The sequence below is a fragment of the Thalassophryne amazonica genome, chromosome 12, assembly GCF_902500255.1.
Source record: "Thalassophryne amazonica chromosome 12, fThaAma1.1, whole genome shotgun sequence".
In the NCBI taxonomy this organism is placed as follows: Eukaryota; Metazoa; Chordata; class Actinopteri; order Batrachoidiformes; family Batrachoididae; genus Thalassophryne; species Thalassophryne amazonica.
The window spans coordinates 3,672,965-3,693,348 of NC_047114.1; the positions used below are offsets into that span (position 1 = coordinate 3,672,965).

Below are 20,384 nucleotides of genomic sequence, written 5' to 3' on the forward strand. Positions count from 1 at the left end.
ATGGCTTTCGTTTAGCTTTTCTGTATGTAAATCCCATTTCCTTTAGGCGGTTTCTTACAGTTCGGTCACAGACGTTGACTCCAGTTTCCTCCCATTCGTTCCTCATTTGTTTTGTTGTGCATTTTCGATTTTTGAGACATATTAAGTTTTCTGTCTTGACGCTTTGAGGTCTTCCTTGGTCTACCAGTATGTTTGCCTTTAACAACCTTCCCATGTTGTTTGTATTTGGTCCAGAGTTTAGACACAGCTGACTGTGAACAACCAACATCTTTTGCAACATTGCATGATGATTTACCCTCTTTTAAGAGTTTGATAATCCTCTCCTTTGTTTCAATTGACATCTCTCATGTTGGAGCCATGATTCATGTCAGTCCACTTGGTGTAACAGCTCTCCAACGTGTGATCACTCCTTTTTAGATGCAGACTAATGAGCAGATCTGATTTGATGCAGGTGTTAGTTTTGAGGATGAAAATTTACAGGGTGATTCCATAATTTATTCCTCAAAATTGAGTGAGTCCATATTTTTTTCCCTCTGCTTGGTCTAAAAAAGTAACAGTTACTGACTGCCACAATTATTTTTCCTGATTTCTTATAGTGTTTCTTAAAGCCAGAAAGTTGCCATTTGAAATTACTTTAGTTTTGTGTCATGTCTGTGATCTGCTTTTTTCTACAAAATTAAACAACTGAATGAACATCCTCCGAGGCCGGTGATTCCATAATTTTTGCCAGGGGTTGTAGTTTGGAAGCAGACGTTTTAAACATTCAGGAACATGTGGCCTTGGCAGAGGCATGTATGTGCTCTTTGAGCACCCTCTAGTTTATTTATGACTTTGGGTAACTCACATTGCAGCAGTTGAAAGCTAGTTGCAGGAAGTCAGGCGGGCAGTCTCCAACCATGTGCTGGAAGGCGTGGTAGTCCAGGCCAAAGTTCTAGTCAGGAGGAAGAAATGGAGAGGCAGTGAGGCACCGAGATCAAGATCAATGGAAGATAAACAGGAAAGTCATATTTGTGTTTCTGGGACAGGGATAAATATGGACACAGATTTATAGCTGCTGGTGCCAAAGCCAGCATCATGTCACACAAACACCCGGACGCCGTCCTGCCAACGCCCACATGTCCGGGCTTTGGTAAACGCCCGTGTTGTATCCTCTTTGGCCAATAACCAATTCTAAGCTCGTATTCGCGTCTGGGTCTGACTTGGCAAACTGAACAGACCGTGTGGTGAAAATAATTAAAATATGCATAGTCTGATCCAAAAGTATTTGAACAGTAAACATTTTTGTGAAAGTACCTCTATACCTCATAACAATGGAGTTAAAAATATGTGACTGAAGTGTAGCAATTCAACTTCAATTCAAAGGGTTTGATAAAAAATATGTCAATAAGCATTTTGGAGTTATCGTCTTTTTTCACACCGCCTCTATTTTCTGAGTCTAAATAATTACACAAACATTCTTCACACAAATGAACACGTTTACACCCAGTTTTCTTCAGACAAGTCAGGGGATAGATACATGAACATTCCCAAGTCACTGAGGATGTCTTGGACTTTATTTACATCAGCCACTAAGAAAGACAAACAGTGTAGCAGACTACAGTAAATAAAAGAGCAACTGGTGTGAAACTTGTGTTAAAATCCAGATGTGGATCCACCATAGAGACTTCATCCAATGGGGCAAATCGAAAGCGAATATATACAGGTACTGCATGGTATATCTGTCAGAAGTAGCACTTCTCATCAAGAGCATCGCAAAGCGTGGAATGTGCCTCCACTGCTGATGTTAAGTTGGTGTTGCGTTTTATAGTAGAGATGATAATGAAGTCTGGAAATTATACCTATAGGAAAACACTGGTGCTTTGAAAAAGGTTTATGGTGCATCTGTACACTGGAATATTGCTGCTGTACAACTGGTATTTTCAAAAGAATACTTCCTCTTACCGCCCCCAATAGTTGGCATCCATAATGGACAACAGACAATGGCCATTTTTCAAAAGAACCTTCCTCTAGGCTCCCCCATTTCACCACCAAGAAATGGTTTCAATCGGATGAGGTGTTCTTTAGTTATTATGTGGACAGAAAAGTCTACAGATCAGGGGTCACCACCCCTGTTCCTGAAGAGCACCTGCTCTGCATGTTTTCCACGTCTAAATACTCAAATCACACCTGATTTTTTTTTAATTTTTTTTTAAACTGGTGTTTCCCAGCTCTTGATTGGCTGAGAACACCTGATAAAGTTAACTCCCTGGGAGTGAGGGTGAGAGTTAGGAAACATGCAGGGCAGGTGCCCTCCAGGAACAGGGTTGGTGACCCCTGGTATGGACAGACACACGGACAGATGGTGTAAAAACACAATGGCCCCAATCTCATTGTGTGGGGGCACAAAAAGAAAGTGACTGTGCAAGAAAGAGACATGCAAGAGAAGCCACCACGACAATCGTCTGTTGCATCACCAGATATACAGTTTCATGGTGGAGTGGAACAGAGAAGGACGTTCATCATAAACAGAGTCAAACAGTCACCTCTGTTCGTGGAAGGAAATCCGGGTCAGCCTGGATTCTTGCAATGATCTCACACAAGATGATACCAAAGGAGAACACATCCGCCTGAAAAACACAATCACACACACGCAAACAACAGAATGTTTTCTTAAGTATTAATGCATTCACTAAAATGGTAAACTCTACTTATGCCTTATTAAGTCTTAATGCCTTCTTTAAAACAAACTTTACTTATGTCTTATTAAGTCTTAAATACATTCTTTAAAATCGTAAAATTTACATACATCTTATTAAATCTTAATATGGTCTTGAAAATGATAAACTTATTGCGCCTTATTTGGGCTTAACCCCTTAACGCCCGAATTTATATAGCTGTATATAAAAAAATGTTTTGTGTGTGTTTTTGCCTTTAAGTAGATGGTAAATAATGTTGAGATTATTAATTTCACTTTTGCACAAAAACTAGATAGTAATACTGGGTATTCTGGTAATGACTATGTTATAATGTTATAATAATAATGATGGTATGTTGCAAATTTGCGACAACGGGCATACAGGTCAATTTGGTAAGTTGCATATTTCAGTCAGAGATTGTAGCATATATGCGACGATGGGCGTTAAGGGGTTAATATGTTCTTTGAAACTAAATTTTACTTACGTCTTATTAAGTCTTAACACATTCTTTAAAACAGCAAACTTTACTCATGTATTATGAAGTCTTAATATGTTCTTTAAAACAGTAAACTTTACTCATGTATTATGAAGTCTTAATATGTTCTTTGAAACAGTAAACTTTACTCATGTATTATGAAGTCTTAATATAACTTTACTTATGCCTCATTATGTCTTAATATGTTCTCTAAAACAGTAAACTTTACAGACATCCTATTAGGCCCTAATGTATTCTTTAAAACAGTAAACGTTACTTATGCCTTATTACATCTTAATATGTTCTTTAAAACAGTAAACTTTACTTATGCCTCATTATGTCTTAATACGTTCTCTAAAATGATAAACTTTACTTATGTCCTTTTAGACCTTAACATGTTCTTTAAAACAGTAAATGTTACTTATCCCTTATTAAATCTTAATATGTTCTTTAAAACAGAATATTTACTCATGTATTATGAAGTCTTAATATTCTCTTTAAAACAGTAAACTTCACTCATGTATTATTATGTCTTAATACATTCTTTAAAACAGTAAACTTATGCCTTATTACGTCTTAATATGTTCTTTAAAACAGTAAACTTATGCCTTATTACGTCTTAATATGTTCTTTAAAACAGTAAACTTATGCCTTATTACGTCTTAATATGTTCTTTAAAACAGTAAACTTCACTCATGTATTATGAAGTCTTAATATTCTTTTTAAAACAGTAAACTTTACTCATGTATTATTATGTCTTAATATGTTCTTTAAAACAGTAAACTTTACTCATGTATTATGAAGTCTTAATACATTCTTTAAAACAGCAAATTTTACTTATGCCTCATTATGTCTTAATACGACCTCTAAAATGGTAAACTTTACTTACATCCTATTAGGCTCTAATATGTTCTTTTAAACAGTAAACTTTATTTTCGTCTTATTAAGTCTTAATACGTTCATTAAAACAGTAAAGTTTACTTATGCCTCATTATTACTTAATACGTTCTCTAAACTTTACTTACACCCTAGTAGGCTCTAATAGGTTTTTCAAAACAGTAAACTTTATTTACATCTTATTAAGTTTTAATACGTTCTTTAAAACAGTAAACTTTACTTATGCCTCATAACGTCTTAATACGTTCTCTAAAATGGTAAACTTTACTTACGCCCTATTAGGCTCTAATATGTTCTTTAAAACAGTAAACTTTATTTACGTCTCATTAAGTCTTAATATGTTCTTTAAAACAGCAAAGTTTACTTATGCCTCTGACTTAATACGTTCTCTAAAACGGTAAACTTTACTTACACCCTAGTAGGCTCTAATATGTTTTTCAAAACAGTAAACTTTTCTTACATCTTATTCAGTTTTAATACATTTTCTAAAACATTAAACTTTACATACTTCTTTTTAAGTCTTAATATGTTCTTTAAAACATTAAACATATATTCTCCAGCATCTTGTAAACCTATAAAGCTTTTGCTCACTGGGGAAAAATAAATCTGTGAGGTACTATAAAAGCAAAAGGTCAGACGTGAAAGCTGGCACGCTTACCTTTTCATTGTAGGGTTCATCCCTCAGCACCTCTGGAGCCATCCAAAAAGGAGATCCCACCACCGAAAGCTTCTCTCCTTCAGTACTACACACACATGCACGCGCGCACACACACACACACACACACACACACACACACACGTTTGACAATAATTATGTGGTAATGAGAAAGTAGTTTGTGCTAGAAAATTCCACACACTTTAACAACTTAAAAGAGACTCCTGAACTCTGCAGGGAGGGGGAGCTCAGCGAAAACAAGTGTTCCGGCACGCTCTGTCATCTTCACTGAACGTGTGTGTGGAAATGTTACAAATCATCTTCTGAACCACTGCTCCACCTGGTACTAAAAATAAAAAAATCTGGAAGAAGCTTGATGTAAAGCCCCACCCCTCTAACATGCTTCATGAACCCTGGTTCATACTTTTTGATGTAATGCTGGTGACACACAAACACAGCCAGTTAAACATAACCTCTTTGGTGGAGACTCCTGATTGGCCGCACAGCTGTTATCGAACCACTAAAGCAGACAACGTGAGCTCTGCTGTTAATGTTAGCGCCTGACCCGTGCAGGCAAAACAACTGTGTCCTTAGAATGAAGAGCACGAGGAGGAGGAGGGGGAGGAGGAAGGCTCCAAAATAAAATTCAAATTGACAACAGAACAACAACACAAAAGCACAAAAAAAGACAAGAACATAGTCTGCACTAATCTTAATAACATTAGCACTGACAAGTGGCGCTTTTCTGCAGAAGGCTTTTACAAAGTACATTTCAGTTATATGACATTTGACCTTTTGACCCCAAAGTTAATATTCTTCTTGGGGTGACTGTCCCGAACACACACAGCAAGTTTGGTGACAACTGGACAGTTAAAGGAGTAGTTATTACACTTACAAAAGTTTTCCAAAGTATGCTAGTGACCATGACCTTTTGACCTGAAAAACAAAAGGCTTTTTGGTGTCAGTAAATTTAATAAACATACCACATTTGGTGACACTCAGGCGGTTAAAAATGAAGTTATTATGCTCACAAAACCTTAAAGTATGCACCAGTGACCTTGACCTTTTGCTAACAAATAGGTCCAGTACAACTGAGTAATCTTGCTCGCAAATGGAATGTGAGTGATGACTGCCCTATGTCATAGTGCAAGAGGCGGGGTCCACCCTGGACAGGACGCCAGTCTGTCACAGGGTCAACTTGTAAGCATCACTCAGATTTATAGTCACAATCAGTCTACTGTTAACTATGATTCATGTGGTTATCAGGTCTAAATGTGTGAATGTCAGGATTAAAACCAGCAAAGCCTTAAAGCTGCAATCATCACTTTATCCTAAAAACAACAAGCTGACAGCTACTTCCTTAAAAATCATAAATACTGTTGCTACTGTGCAAAGAAATCCATCTATTCTTTAATGCTGGTTATTCCAATTAAGGTTCATAGGGGGCGGAGCCTATCCCAGCGGTCACTGAGTGAGAAGCAGGGTTCACACTGGAGAGGCCGCCAGTCTACCACAGGTCTCGTATCGACAGACAAAGTCCTTCATACCTACGGTCAATTTTTAAAGTTTCCAATCCATGTAACCTGCATGTGTTTGGAAGTGGGCGGAAGCCAGAGCATCCGGAGGGAACCACGGAAACACAGGAGAGCATGCAAACTCCACAGAAAGAACATGAACTCTCTTCAGTTGGTGTCACGTCACATGGTGAAGGAACAGTCACCATGTGATGTGTTGTGGGATGGAATGGTTGTTTGCTTGAGTAGTTGCCATCCAGGACCCACATCAGTTCTATGGTTTGGAGGATGAAACGACATGTGGCACCAGCGTGTGCTCCCAGACTTGGACTATGGATATTATGGACGACTGACGGATAAGTTACAAAAGGAGGATATTCCAAGGTCCAAGAACTTCCTAAAGTCCACCACGACATCTTCTGGTTCTATGTGATAAAGTGAGTTTTTGACGATATAACACTCTGGAGTTTTGAAAGTTTCCAAAGACCACGACTGAACCTAAACACCCTGATGCTGGGTCAGGAACACTTGTATTCTACAGACACACACACAGAAAAATCACTAGTATTCAATCCATGCCACAAAGTGTCCACTCTCTTCATTGTTAATTTAACACTTTGAAATGTGCTAAATAAACACTGTAAGAGCTGAACCAGTACTGTAACTGCTACAGTTAATACTAGAAAGGTGTTAATTTAACACTGAAAGGAGTGAACACTTAGGCACTTTCTAATGTTAAACTACAACCCCAATTCCAATGAAGTTGGGACGTTGTGTAAAATGTAAATAAAAACAGAATAGGTTGAAGAGGATTTGCAAATCATTGTATTCTGTTTTTATTTACATTTCACACGTCCCAACTTCATTGGAATTGGGGTTGTAACATGAGAAAATGTTTACGTAGTTTATAGCTGTTGAATTAAAACTTTTTAAAGTGCTAAGTTAACACTTACGCTGTTACAATTAACACTAGAAAAGGTGTTTATTTAAAAATGAAAAGTGGACACATATAGACACCTTCTCGTGTTAATTTAACATGAGAAAGTGTGTAGAAAGTGTTAAATGAACAATTTTTACAGTGCTAATTTAACACTGATTGTGTTAAAATCAACATTTGAAAGTTTTTAAAAATGAAAAAAGTGGACACATACAGAGACTTTGTAGTGTTAAATTAACACTACAAAGACTACAAAGTATCTATGTCACCAGTAAGTGTAAAATGAACACTTTACAAAGCTATAATTTAACAATGACAGTGTTAAAATTAACCCTATAAAAGTGGTAATTTAACACTGGCCAATTTAGTGTATAGCGAACAGTACCACATTTCCTTCCGGGTCATCCTGAGGCCATATTTGGCCTCATTTTCTGTGATGTGCAGAGGTGTCAAGTAACGAAGTACAAATACTTCGTTACTGTACTTAAGTACACTTTTTAGGTATCTATACTTTACTCCATTACTTATTTTTTCTGCCTACTTCCGACTTCTACTTATTACATTTTCACACAAGTATCTGTACTTTCTATTCCTTACATTTTTAAAACAAACAGCCTTGTTACTCTTGGCTTCAGCACCGGTGGATGTGCGCTGAGGCGTCAGCGCACATCCACCGGAAGCTCGAGGTGCCAGCGCACATCCACCGGCGCGGCTTTACCGAGGTGCCAGCGCGGATTTATCTGACCATGGGTCCGAAGAAGGCACTGACGGCGGAGGAGGGAGACGATATCAAGAAGTCCCTGGACTTTTTGTCTGAGGAAATCTCTGTTGTTAAAATGCAGCAGAAATCCATTATGGAGCTGGTGGAAGAAGTGAAGGCTCTCTGGATCCAGAATGCCGAGAAAGACCGGCAGCTGGTGCACCTGGAGAACCGTGTTGCAGAGTTGGAACAGTACACAAGGATGAACGACGTTATTATTACAGGAATTCATATTAAACCTCGATCCTACGCATGGGCGGTGTCAGAAGACAGCGAGCAGGAGGCCAGCTCAGTGGAACAACAGGTGGCTGACTTCCTGCAATCTAAAGGTATTCAAATGGACTGTAATAACATTGAAGCGTGCCACCCCCTGCCCAGGAGAGAGGATGGAGACAAGCGAGCAGTTATAATGAGGTTTGTCAACAGAAAACATAAAATGGCATTGTTAAAACAGGGACGGAAACTCAAAGGAACAAACGTATTCATCAATGAACATCTGACCAAAAGAAACGCAGACATCGCCAGGAAAGCTCGTCTCTTAAAAAAGCAGGGAAAAATTCAACAGACATGGACATCCAACTGCAAAACATTCATCAAACTGAACGGAACACCAGAACAAGCGAAGGTTATGGTAATCAGGAACATCAAGGAACTGGACAAATACGACCAATAAGGTATGAGGACACAGACACATCACAACACCATGACACAGACCAGAGGAACCTATTCATCTACTACATCATCTACATCTGGAGACAAGAAGGATATAACTCACAGGATTACTGATCATGGAAAACTAGAACTGAGAACATTTAAATACACAGACCACAATGTACTGGACTTGGAGCACGATATAGACCCGGACAATAATTTCTTCTCAAATATTAATGACAGTTGTTGCTATTATACAGACGAACAGTTTAATCGGATCATTAAAACGGATAACAAATTATCAATAATCCATTTCAACAGCAGAAGTCTGTATGCAAACTTTAACAACATTAAAGAATATTTAAGTCAATTTAAAAAAAAAAATTAACATAATTGCTATATCAGAAACATGGATCAATGAAGATAAAGGAATGGATTTTGAACCAGTCGAAGCAGTGGTTTGCAGATTGAAGCAATGCTTCAACCTATTGTTTCGTTTATTCTTTCTTTCTTTCGCTTAATTTTCCCCCGCTAAAACCCTAAAGAGCATACTTCTGTGAGTATTATTTACCTTTTCTATGTTAAACCGACCTGTTATGGTCTTCTGAAACAGTTGATAGATGTATTTTATAACTTAAAAATGGGAGCGACGCTAACACGTTAGCATGTCTATGGCATTTTCAATGTTAAAAGTTAGCATGAAGCAGTTCCAGCTCTCTTCACGTTCGGGTGCATTTGTTTTCAAATTGTAATATTTCTTAAATTTATTTTTGTTTATATATTAATAATCTAATGATAATTATTATATACAATTTCAGAGAAAGAGACAAAAAGAACCTGAATAGAAACACAACAGAAAATAAAATATAAAAGCAACTAACAATGAACATACATACATACATACAGAAATAAATAAGTGTTTCCTGTGAACACCTAGTGACTCTTCCACCTCCATTTCATCCCTGTTTTATTTAAGTTTAATGACAGTTTGTTTCGGTCAAACCATATTGTCAATGTGTTAATTTCTTCAGTGATTTCCTCCAGAACCATCTGCCAAACTAGAAAACTGCTGCATCCTAGTAAGAACAGAATACTACTGGAATGAATCTGAATAAGGAAAGTTTTTTTTTTCTCACTAAATGGATGCTGCACTCACTGCAGTTTATTGTCTGGAATAGTCCCAGATTGCATTTCAGAGCTTCTAGAATTCAAACATTTTCGTGCAGGTGGTGTTGGGGGGTAATTTTGGGTTTTGGGTCTTGGGCCACATGTAGAACGAATCAGTTTTTAAATTAAGCTTTCAATTCATATAGTGGCATCTACCTTTTTTTTTTTTTTTTTTAAGGTTACTTTATACTTTTATACTTTAAGTAGGTTTTGGAGCACATACTTTTTCACTTTTACTTGAGTAAAAAGGTCAAGTTGATACTTCAACTTTTACCAGAGTGTTTTTAAACTGCAGTATCTATACTTCTACTTAAGTAACAAATGTGTGTACTTTTGACACCACTGGTGATGTGAAACCATGAACAGCTCTTTCACAGTCCCCAGGCATTTGTTTCAGTATTAACACCACATGACAGTTCCAGTAATTAATTCTGCTCAATAAAGAGAGCAAAAATACTGTGAAAAAGAAACTGATGTAGTGTGATTTAATCACCGATGGGGATTGTGTGTTTGGGTGTGATTATGTATTACAGTGACGAGTGGACTAATTCTTACGGATTCGTCGGGATCTTCTCCGCCAAACCAAAGTCTCCCACCACCGCCGTGTAGCCGTTGACGTCACATTTGATCAGGCAGTTCTGCAAGATTTAAAAAAAATATGGTTTTAGCAACAGCAGCCAAAATCTACTTCTGAGCTGAACATTCACTTTCAAGGTCAACATTAGGTTATTGTACCTTCGAAATTAAGATGGGAACCAAGATGATAGCTCAACTTTACGGCAATATTTGTTAAAATTCATATTAAACATCAGGCAAATAATCTGCAAATTTCCACCACACTAATGTGACAAGTTGCTTGTCACATCAAGGCAGGGATTCTGTGGCATTTAGCCATTTTTTTTTGCATTATGTTTGATTATTCCAAGATTTTGTTTGTGAACATAAACCTCTGCATTAATCAAAGTGTAGTTTTCCGGTTAAAGTGCACATCACTCCTAAATAAAATGTTAAATGAGCTGACTATTGTAAATAAATAAAGAATTAGGAAAAGATTATTTGTTATTTTTGGTGCCATATGTGCTGAGATATTAAGTCATAAACATGGAAATTTAGCCTGATTTCACCTGCTACTGATAAACAGTCAGAATTAATTTTTTTGGAGTTTGAAATCCGTGTTTTCTGTGTATTTTGATGGTGAATACGGCAAAATGGTTAAAATGTGTTTTTTACAAGGATGCACTAAAACTAATAGTGTTACTTCTGAGGTGGACAGATTTTCCAAAGATAATATTTTGAGGAGGAACGCAAGTTTTTTTTTTTTTTTTTTTTTAAGTGCATCTTGGACAGACAGCAGAAGTAAAGCCAACCTCAGCGTAAGAACTGTCTTCAAAACATGGATCTAACCATGGATGTTATCCTTTCCATCACTGGTGTAGTCAGGAGAACTCTAACAAAGCCTGGAGCCGGTCGTGTTTGTGGTATGTGCCTCGGCATCGTGTCCTGCTAAGCTAAAATGCTACATGTGGAACACTGGCAAATCTGGCTGAGGAAGCTGCTTCTGTGATCACGGAGTCAAACGGCGATGACGAGCGACCACCGTTAACCCGAGAGCCACGACACAGACCAGCTCCCAGCCCTTTGATTGATTGGCTAAACTAAGCTAAACCGATAGCTAAGCTAAGCTACCAGGAGACTTGGCAATTCTGAAGAAGGCTGGTGGAGGAATGCTGTTGTCCTGAGGACACAAGACAGCGCCACACAGTGGAGCAATAGTTTTACAGAGCTCTGTGTGTGAACACAGAGACACCACTTTCACATCAACATTATTCAGTCTTATGGAGGCGTATGCAATGGTTTTTGTCTTTTCTGAATACACCGCAGTCTACAAAGAGGTGGAGATGGACAAATATTGATCCCAAAATACACTCAACAAAAATATAAACGCAACACTTTTGGTTTTGCTCCCATTTTGTATGAGATGAACTCAAAGATCTAAAACTTTTTCCACATACACAATATCACCATTTCCCTCAAATATTGTTCACAAACCAGTCTAAATCTGTGATAGTGAGCACTTCTCCTTTGCTGAGATAATCCATCCCACCTCACAGGTGTGCCATATCAAGATGCTGATTAGACACCATGATTAGTGCACAGGTGTGCCTTAGACTACCCACAATAAAGGCCACTCTGAAAGGTGCAGTTTTATCACACAGCACAATGCCACAGATGTCGCAAGATTTGAGGGAGCGTGCAATTGGCATGCTGACAGCAGGAATGTCAACCAGAGCTGTTGCTCGTGTATTGAATGTTCATTTCTCTACCATAAGCCGTCTCCAAAGGCGTTTCAGAGAATTTGGCAGTACATCCAACCAGCCTCACAACCGCAGACCACGTGTAACCACACCGGCCCAGGACCTCCACATCCAGCATGTTCACCTCCAAGATCGTCTGAGACCAGCCACTCGGACAGCTGCTGAAACAATCGGTTTGCATAACCAAAGAATTTCTGCACAAACTGTCAGAAACCGTCTCAGGGAAGCTCATCTGCATGCTCATCGTCCTCATCGGGGTCTCGACCTGACTCCAGTTCGTCGTCGTAACCGACTTGAGTGGGCAAATGCTCACATTCGCTGGCGTTTGGCACGTTGGAGAGGTGTTCTCTTCACGGATGAATCCCGGTTCACACTGTCCAGGGCAGATGGCAGACAGCGTGTGTGGCGTCGTGTGGGTGAGCGGTTTTCTGATGTCAATGTTGTGGATCGAGTGGCCCATGGTGGCGGTGGGGTTATGGTATGGGCAGGCGTCTGTTATGGACGAAGAACACAGGTGCATTTTATTGATGGCATTTTGAATGCACAGAGATACCGTGACGAGATCCTAAGGCCCATTGTTGTGCCAACATCCAAGAACATCACCTCATGTTGCAGCAGGATAATGCACAGCCCCATGTTGCAAGGATCTGTACACAATTCTTGGAAGCTGAAAATGTCCCAGTTCTTGCATGGCCGGCATACTCACCGGACATGTCACCCATTGAGCATGTTTGGGATGCTCTAGACCGTATACGACAGCGTGTACCAGTTCCTGCCAATATCCAGCAACTTCGCACAGCCATTGAAGAGCAGTGGACCAACATTCCACAGGCCACAATTGACAACCTGATCAACTCTATGCGAAGGAGATGTGTTGCACTGCATGAGGCAAATGGTGGTCACACCAGATACTGACTGGTATCCCCCCCCAATAAAACAAAACTGCACCTTTCAGAGTGGCCTTTTATTGTGGGCAGTCTAAGGCACACCTGTGCAATAATCATGGTGTCTAATCAGCATCTTGATATGGCACACCTGTGAGGTGGGATGGATTATCTCAGCAAAGGACAAGTGCTCACTATCACAGATTTAGACTGGTTTGTGAACAATATTTGAGGGAAATGGTGATACTGTGTATGTGGAAAAAGTTTTAGATCTTTGAGTTCATCTCATACAAAATGGGAGCAAAACCAAAAGTGTTGCGTTTATATTTTTGTTGAGTGTACAACAATTTGACTTTAAAGCTAAATTTGGTGACCCTACACTGGCTTCCAGTTGCTGCAAGGTTGACAGGTGGACTGACTGTGAGGTTACCTCCCTCTTATGGCTGAACATAGCTCTGAATCTGTGCACATTTTTCATATGCTGTGTGAATAATTTTGTCTTTATCAGTTACAGTGGGGCAAATAAGTATTTGATCCACTATCAGTTTTGCAGGTTTTCCCACCTACAAAGAATGTAGAGGTCTGTATTTTTAATCATAGGTTCACTTCAACTGTGAGAGACAGCATCTTAAAAAAAAATCCAGTAAATCACACTGTATGATTTTTAAATAATTAATTTGCATTTTATTGCATGAAATAAGTATTTGATCCCCTAGAAAAGCAGACCTTAACAATTGGTACAGAAAAATTTGTCTGCCATTACAGAGGTCAGATGTTTCCTGTAGTTCTTGACCAAGTTTTCACACTGCAGCAGAGATTTTGGTCCACTCCTCCATACAGATCTTCTCTAGATCTTTCAGGTTTGGAGTTTCAGCTCCCTCCAAAGATTTCTATTGAGTTCAGGTCTGGAGACTGGCCAGGCCACTCCAGGACCTTGAAATGCTTCTTACGGAGCCCCTCCTTAGTTGCCCTGGCTGTGTGTTTGGGGTCACTGTCATGCTGAAGACCCAGCCATGACCCATCTTCAATGCTCTTACTGAGGGAAGGAGGTTGTTTGACAAAATCTCACAATACATGACCCCATCCATCCTCCCTTCAATATGGTGGTTAGGGTTATTGATTCCAAAAAGCTCTATTCTGGTCTCATCTGACCACATGACCTTCTCCCATGCCTCCTCTGGATCATCCAGATGGTCACTGGTGAACTTCAAATGGGCCTGGACAAAGGCTGGCTTGAGCAGGGGGACCTTGCTGCCCTGCAGGATTTTAAACCATGACAGCATCATGTGTTACTAATGTAATCTTTGTGACTGTGGTCCCAGCTCTCTTCAGGTCATTGACCAGGTCCTCCTGTGTAGTTCTGAGCTTTCTCAGAATCATCCTTAGCCCACAAAGTGAGGTCTTGCATGGAATCCCAGACCGAGGGAGATTGACAGTCATCTTGTGTTTCTTCCACTTTCTAATAAATAATCATAACAGTTGTTGTCTTCTACCAAGCTGCTTGCCTGTTGTCCTGTAGTCCATCCCAGCCTTGTGCAGGTCTACAGTTTTGTCCCTGGTGTCCTTAGACAGCTCTTTGGTCTTGGCTATGGTGGACAGGTTGGAGTGTGATTGATTGTGTGTGTGAACAGGTGTCTTTTATACAGGTAACAAGTTCAAACAGGTGCAAATAATACAGGTAAAGAGTGTAGAATAAGAGGGCTTCTTAAAGAAAAAATTATCTTGCTGGTTGGTAGGTGTTCAAATACTTAGTTCATGCAATAAAATGCAAATTAATTATTTAAAAATCATACAATGTGATTTTCTGGATTTTTTTGTTTTTTTTAGATTCTGTCTCACAATTGAAGTGAACCTGTGATTAAAAATTACAGACCTCCACATTCTTTGTAGGTGGGAAAACTTGCAAAAATGACAATGGATGAAATACTTATTTCCCCCACTGTACATCAGGACTCACACAAGTTAAAAAGTTGAAGAAGTCATGATTCCCAATCTGGGATATAATTTTTTTTTAAAGACAGTGTTAATTGGAGTGATATATGTCCTTTAAAGTCAGCCTTTACATTCACATCACTTTTTATTTCCTGCTGTTAACAAGAGTGACAAAACTCTAAATACCTGAAAAACTGCAGCACACAACCTCTAAGTTGTGCAAGGTCTTAGAAAGATATAATCTGCATCAACAAGTTTGATCACAGCCCATGATGACATTGTGAAGGTCTCAGGTTTCAGAGACTCCGCCTCCTGGTAGCCAAAATTAAAATCTAAATGTGGCCAATGTTAAATATGTCAGAGGTTTTTTGTGAATTGACCTCATGCACCAAGATTCACCTTGATACATAAAGTCTTTTTCAAGATACTGCAGAAACAAGGTTTCAGAGACTCGATGTTTGGTGGTGACAATTAAAACCAGAATGTGCAGAACATTGTACTTTTCTGAGGTCTTAGTGGACTGACTTTGTGGACAATGTTTCAAAGTCTTTGTCGTGATACTGCGTACACACTGACCACATGGATGGACAGACAGACAGACACATGCACAAAGTCAGGCAACTCCTCAACTCCTCCTCAGGTAAAAAAAAAAATCTGTCACTGATGAGGAAATCAAACTTGCCATTTGTTAAAAATAAGTAAATAAGTAAAATCACATTTTGCTAATAAATATATAATGAGGAGGAAATACAAATCTAAAGTAGCAGAGCTGCAATAATTTTCAAGCAATAATTTCACAAGTTAACTCCACGAAGCTCAAAGCACATTTTTAATGATGAGCTAAAACATGTCCGGATTTTGCCATCATTGTAAATGTGTGATTTGCCCTAATGATTAATTAACTTATCCAACTTACTTTGGAGGTGAGGTCCCGGTGGAATATGCCTTTAGCGTGGAGGTAGGCCACACCACTGGCAAGATCACGGGCTAGTTTCACTCTGGTTGGCCAACTCAGGTCTTTGTTGCTGTCCAGAAGTTGCTCGAGGTTTCCGCCATTGATGTACTGAAGAGAAACAAGTACATAAATTATTAACACGCTAACACATCAATATGTATGATGTTGAAACAAACTAGTTACTGTTGGGGAAGACATTCAGTTTCATTTGGAAAATACTCTAAAGAAGAGTGCTAAAGTGAAAAAAGTATCAAATTTTAATTATATCACAACAAAATCTTAAAAACAACAAATTGAATATAAACGTAGTTCAAGAGATGTGCTTGTTCTTTCAGGTCCAGGACCAGGTCTTGGTGCCAAGTGCCAATAGATCCACCTCACTACAGCGAGCACCCTGGGTCCTGGATGGCAACCACCCAGGCAGACAACCAGTCCATTCCCACCTCTCAAAAGTAAGACTCTCCCTGCCACAGCTGTCATGCCCCGCCCTGATCTAGGCTTCATCCTTATTTTGCCTCTTTCTTGAGTTCATCTCCATCTGCCCCAGCTTTGCTTTATTAGTTGTTATTTTCATGATGTGGTTATTCTCTGTTCTAGTTTGCTTTGACATTTTGTTTCTTTGTTACTTTTATTCTTTGGCTATATGTTCAGTTCCATTCTAGTTTTCTCCAGCCGGTTTGTGTTCACATTACGGCTCATTTAGTTATCATCTGTTTATTTTTGCCGTTTTCATCTCTGTCATTTTCTGCTGTACTTTAATATCGGGTTTTGCTTTCTGTTTATTATCTAATCTTTGCTTGGTTATCTTTATTGTATTCTTATGTCAGTCAGTTCCAGTTTAGTTTTTACTTTTGTACTTATTATCTCTTGGTTCTCTTTTAGTTCTCATGTCTCTTGCTCTGTTCAAGTTCCTGTTCGTAGTTGTATTTTATTCTCCCTTCGGTTTCTGCTGTTCTCAGTTTTTCCCCATAGCCATTTGTCTGTTTCCACGCCCCACCCATGCACCTGCCATCATGTCCTCGTCCCTCACGTCCATCTAATTATGTTCTCACATCACTGCACCTGCCTCATGTCTTTGTCTCTCACCTTGTTTCTGTCTGCTTTGTGTTTCGATTCACTCACGCTCTTGCACCTGCTCATGCATCTTTGTCTCTTTCATCAGTCCTCCCTCAACTATCTTGCACAGTACACTATCTCGGTCCACTAGTCATGTCCCCTTTCTAGATTCCTCCACACGTGCACCTCATCAACACCACCTGTTCCTCGTTTCACACTGATTTGTCCACCAGTATTTAAACCCTCACAGTCTCATAGTCCTTCGCCAGATTGTGGTCTTTGTACACTTTCCAGTGCCCATTCACAGTCCTGAGTTTTGTCTTGCCGTGTTCCAAATCGTGCTCTGTTCTCCTCGACCGTGCCTCTTGCCTCATCCCAGATGTCTGTGATTGCTCGTGCCTCTGACCCCTGCTCGTTTATGACTACGTCTCTACTTAATCCTGTCAGTACTTCTGCTTCGCTGACTGATCACATGTGTACCGAACCAAAGCCTGGAATAAAGACCATGATTTGTCTTCCACCAAAGCCTAGTCTGGGAGTTTGCTTTATGGGTCCAGCCACCCTGGGTGCCGGGCAGCCGCCCGCCCTGACAACAGCCAGGTGAAACTGGCCTTTTCTCCTTGCCAGAGTCCAAGCACTTGGGTCACCAGCATGATGGATCATGCCCAAAGGAGCATGCCACATGGCTAAACTCTCTGATGTTCCAACACAATGGCAGCAGTGCCCCTCATCTGAGTCTTCATGAGTACCATTCATTTGACACAGTCATTCCAACAACACCCAAAGTCTCTCCCTGGAGAGACTGAGGACCAAAGACATCCCATTATGATCTTAGGTACAGGTTAGTGTCCACGTCTCACAACCACACAGTAAAACAGGAAGCACCAGGATGCTAAAGGCCTGGGGCCGTATGCATGGAGCATCTCAGAGTCCTCTCAAAGAGCTCCTAACTTAGCCTAAAATTTCCTGGCAAGGAATCTTAGCCAAAGAGTGAGCCAGGAGGTGTCTGAGAGTCAGTCTTGTATAAAGTACCTCAAAGTGATACTCGAGTTAAAGTACAAGTATCTTACCATAAAATTACTTAAAAGTTAAAGTCTCCTTTAAAAATATTACTTGAGTAAAAGTCTTAAAGTATCTTGAGTAAAAGTAAAATCCAAAGAGAGTGGACAGTGAAACTGCGACACGAAAAGAAAGCCAGTGTGGTGTCTGGAGAAACCAGGAGGGGGCCTCAGTCCCTACAAAAGTCTGGATCTGCCTCTGGCAGAGCAGTTGGTGTTGGTGACGGAATGAGTTGCCGTCCTTTTTCCTGGAAGACCCACAACAGCCAGGCTCTTGTGGAACAGAACAGTCATTTATAGCTACACAGTTGTGCCAAATTTAAGGGGGAAAAAAATGCAAGCGGCATCTCCATCAAACACTGCAAAGCAACCAAACGCGGCGCTCTTTGCGCTCTCGAATCTATAATGTGACGCTGCTTTTACATAGCGCCAATTATTTCATTTCAAATAATTGAAACGAAACAGCCACACTGGCCAGTTTTGTCGGTACTTAAGTGTGTATGTTGATTCCAGCGGGAGCCGATCCGTGTATGTGTGTGCACATCGGTGTGCGCGCATTTGGAGTCCGAAGCGCAGATGGCCCCCTTTTCACCCTCCAGTCTCCTCTTCCTTAGTGGGGGTGCAGATTCAACTTATTTATTTTTGTTTTTGAAACTTGTTTTATGTCAAACACAGCACTTGCTGCACGGTGAAAGGAGGACCCCTCCGCTGTGGCTGTAGAGGACAGGCACTGCCCAATCAAATTTATTTTACTTTCATATTGTAGTAACGAGTAACGAAGATGGTTCAGGGAAATGTAGCGGAGTAAAATTACACATTTTATTGGGGAAATGTAGTGAAGTAAAAGTGAAAGTCACCAGAAATGTAAATAACGACAAAGTACAGATATGTCAAAATTCTACTTAAGTACAGTAATGAAGTATTTCTACTTCATTAAAACACTGCTGAGAGCAACTCTGAGCAAGGAGACTGAAACTCCTATCTTAGTGAGGAGGCGGGGTTGACCCCGGTGCTAGGTAAGAGCTGTGATTGGTTGTGAAAATAAAAAAATAAATGCAGTCTGCGCTCCTACATATGAATGAACAGTAAAATCAACCTATCAAATAACTGCATTAAGAAATGCATAAGCACAAAAACAATTTAATGTCATGATGATGATACTCAGCAAAATTAAATTGGAGCGATCGCCGCGCCAGTCGCTAAACCTGTAAATGTGTGTACATGATAACAACCTAAACAATTTATAAATACATTAAGACAGTAAATGAACATAAAATAATTACGTAGATCAAGCAGATAGTGTGTTACGAGTAATTACTGACTCATTTAACATACGGAGAATATCTCTGCTTCCTCTCTGTCTTTACCACCAACTTCTCTGTTTAAAACACTCTTAAGGCGTGTTCACACCTGGCGCGATCAGACGCTACAAATTCGCGGGGGTCACGTGGCGACGGACGCGCCTCCTTCGCCCGGTGTGTCGCTCTGATTGGGTGGACATTCGCTGCGAAAATTCGTCCCGGTGCGTCATCAAATAGGAGGAGCTTCCATTCCGCTCGGCGTCAAGTCATCATGACGGACCTTGATCACACGGAGAGAGTTGTTGTGAAAAGCTCCCAATACAGAGAGCATCATTTGCTGCAGGAGCTGCGTCTGGATGACGGCTGCTTTCAGCGGTCCACCTGCGGGACCCAGTTTGAGGACCAACTGTCCCGTTCACGCGCGCACATGTAAACAATTAAAAAAAAAAGAAACTCCGCTGCTTACTGCAGCTCGCTCTTCCCCCATAAAACTCTGTCATAATTGTGTTTAGAAACCAGTCACCATTTGTTTTATTATACATCTGTGTAGTTAATTAATAAAATATTCTCATTATTTCAATATTTTCAACCTCAAATATTCTGGAACACATTTACAAATACCACAATTCTACACGCCAAAGCATTACAGTTCCTATCCAGAAAAGTCCTTCATATCCACAGCACTGAACAACTGACATCTGCCTGGATGGGTTTTGGAAAAGAGCTACACCATGGAAACAGAAAACGTGCACAGGAGACCAGTGACGTGCGGTCAGGGGGAGGCAGGTGTTTTACATTTTTCAAAAATGTAAAACAAAAAAATAAATTAAATGGTTATATTTATCCAGTGATTTGAACTATAAAGCTTTTTTCCTTTTAAGTTCACCAGTAAATCGCTGAATTTTTACATTCGCCGTTCAAAGAGACGTGCGGTGAGGCAGCAGCCAGCCGTGCCGCACCTTGGATTACGCAATCACTGGGCTAACTGCTAAATGCAGTGAGACTCTGTCCCACTGTCAGATCCACCTTGGATTTGCTGTGGCAACCCCGAGTGCAAACAAGGGAGCAGCCGAAGGGACTTACTTACTCTGTCCCACTGTCTCTCTGTATGTCACCACTGAAATGGTCAAACACTTTGGTTATATGAACTTA

At 40.0% G+C, this 20,384-nt stretch overlaps 1 protein-coding gene across 1 annotated transcript in view; it reads right to left on the reverse strand.

Annotated features, from left to right (window-relative positions):
- The window catches only part of tesk2 (testis associated actin remodelling kinase 2), an 84,032-nt gene that overhangs the window by 7,224 nt on the left and 56,424 nt on the right, over positions 1-20,384 (reverse strand). The window contains exons 5-9 of the mRNA XM_034182406.1: positions 15,779-15,925; positions 10,287-10,369; positions 4,706-4,790; positions 2,523-2,606; positions 845-931 (exon numbers count right to left, since the gene is read on the reverse strand). Coding sequence (XP_034038297.1) covers positions 845-931; positions 2,523-2,606; positions 4,706-4,790; positions 10,287-10,369; positions 15,779-15,925 — 486 coding nt within the window. The remainder of the gene's footprint in view (positions 1-844; positions 932-2,522; positions 2,607-4,705; positions 4,791-10,286; positions 10,370-15,778; positions 15,926-20,384) is intronic.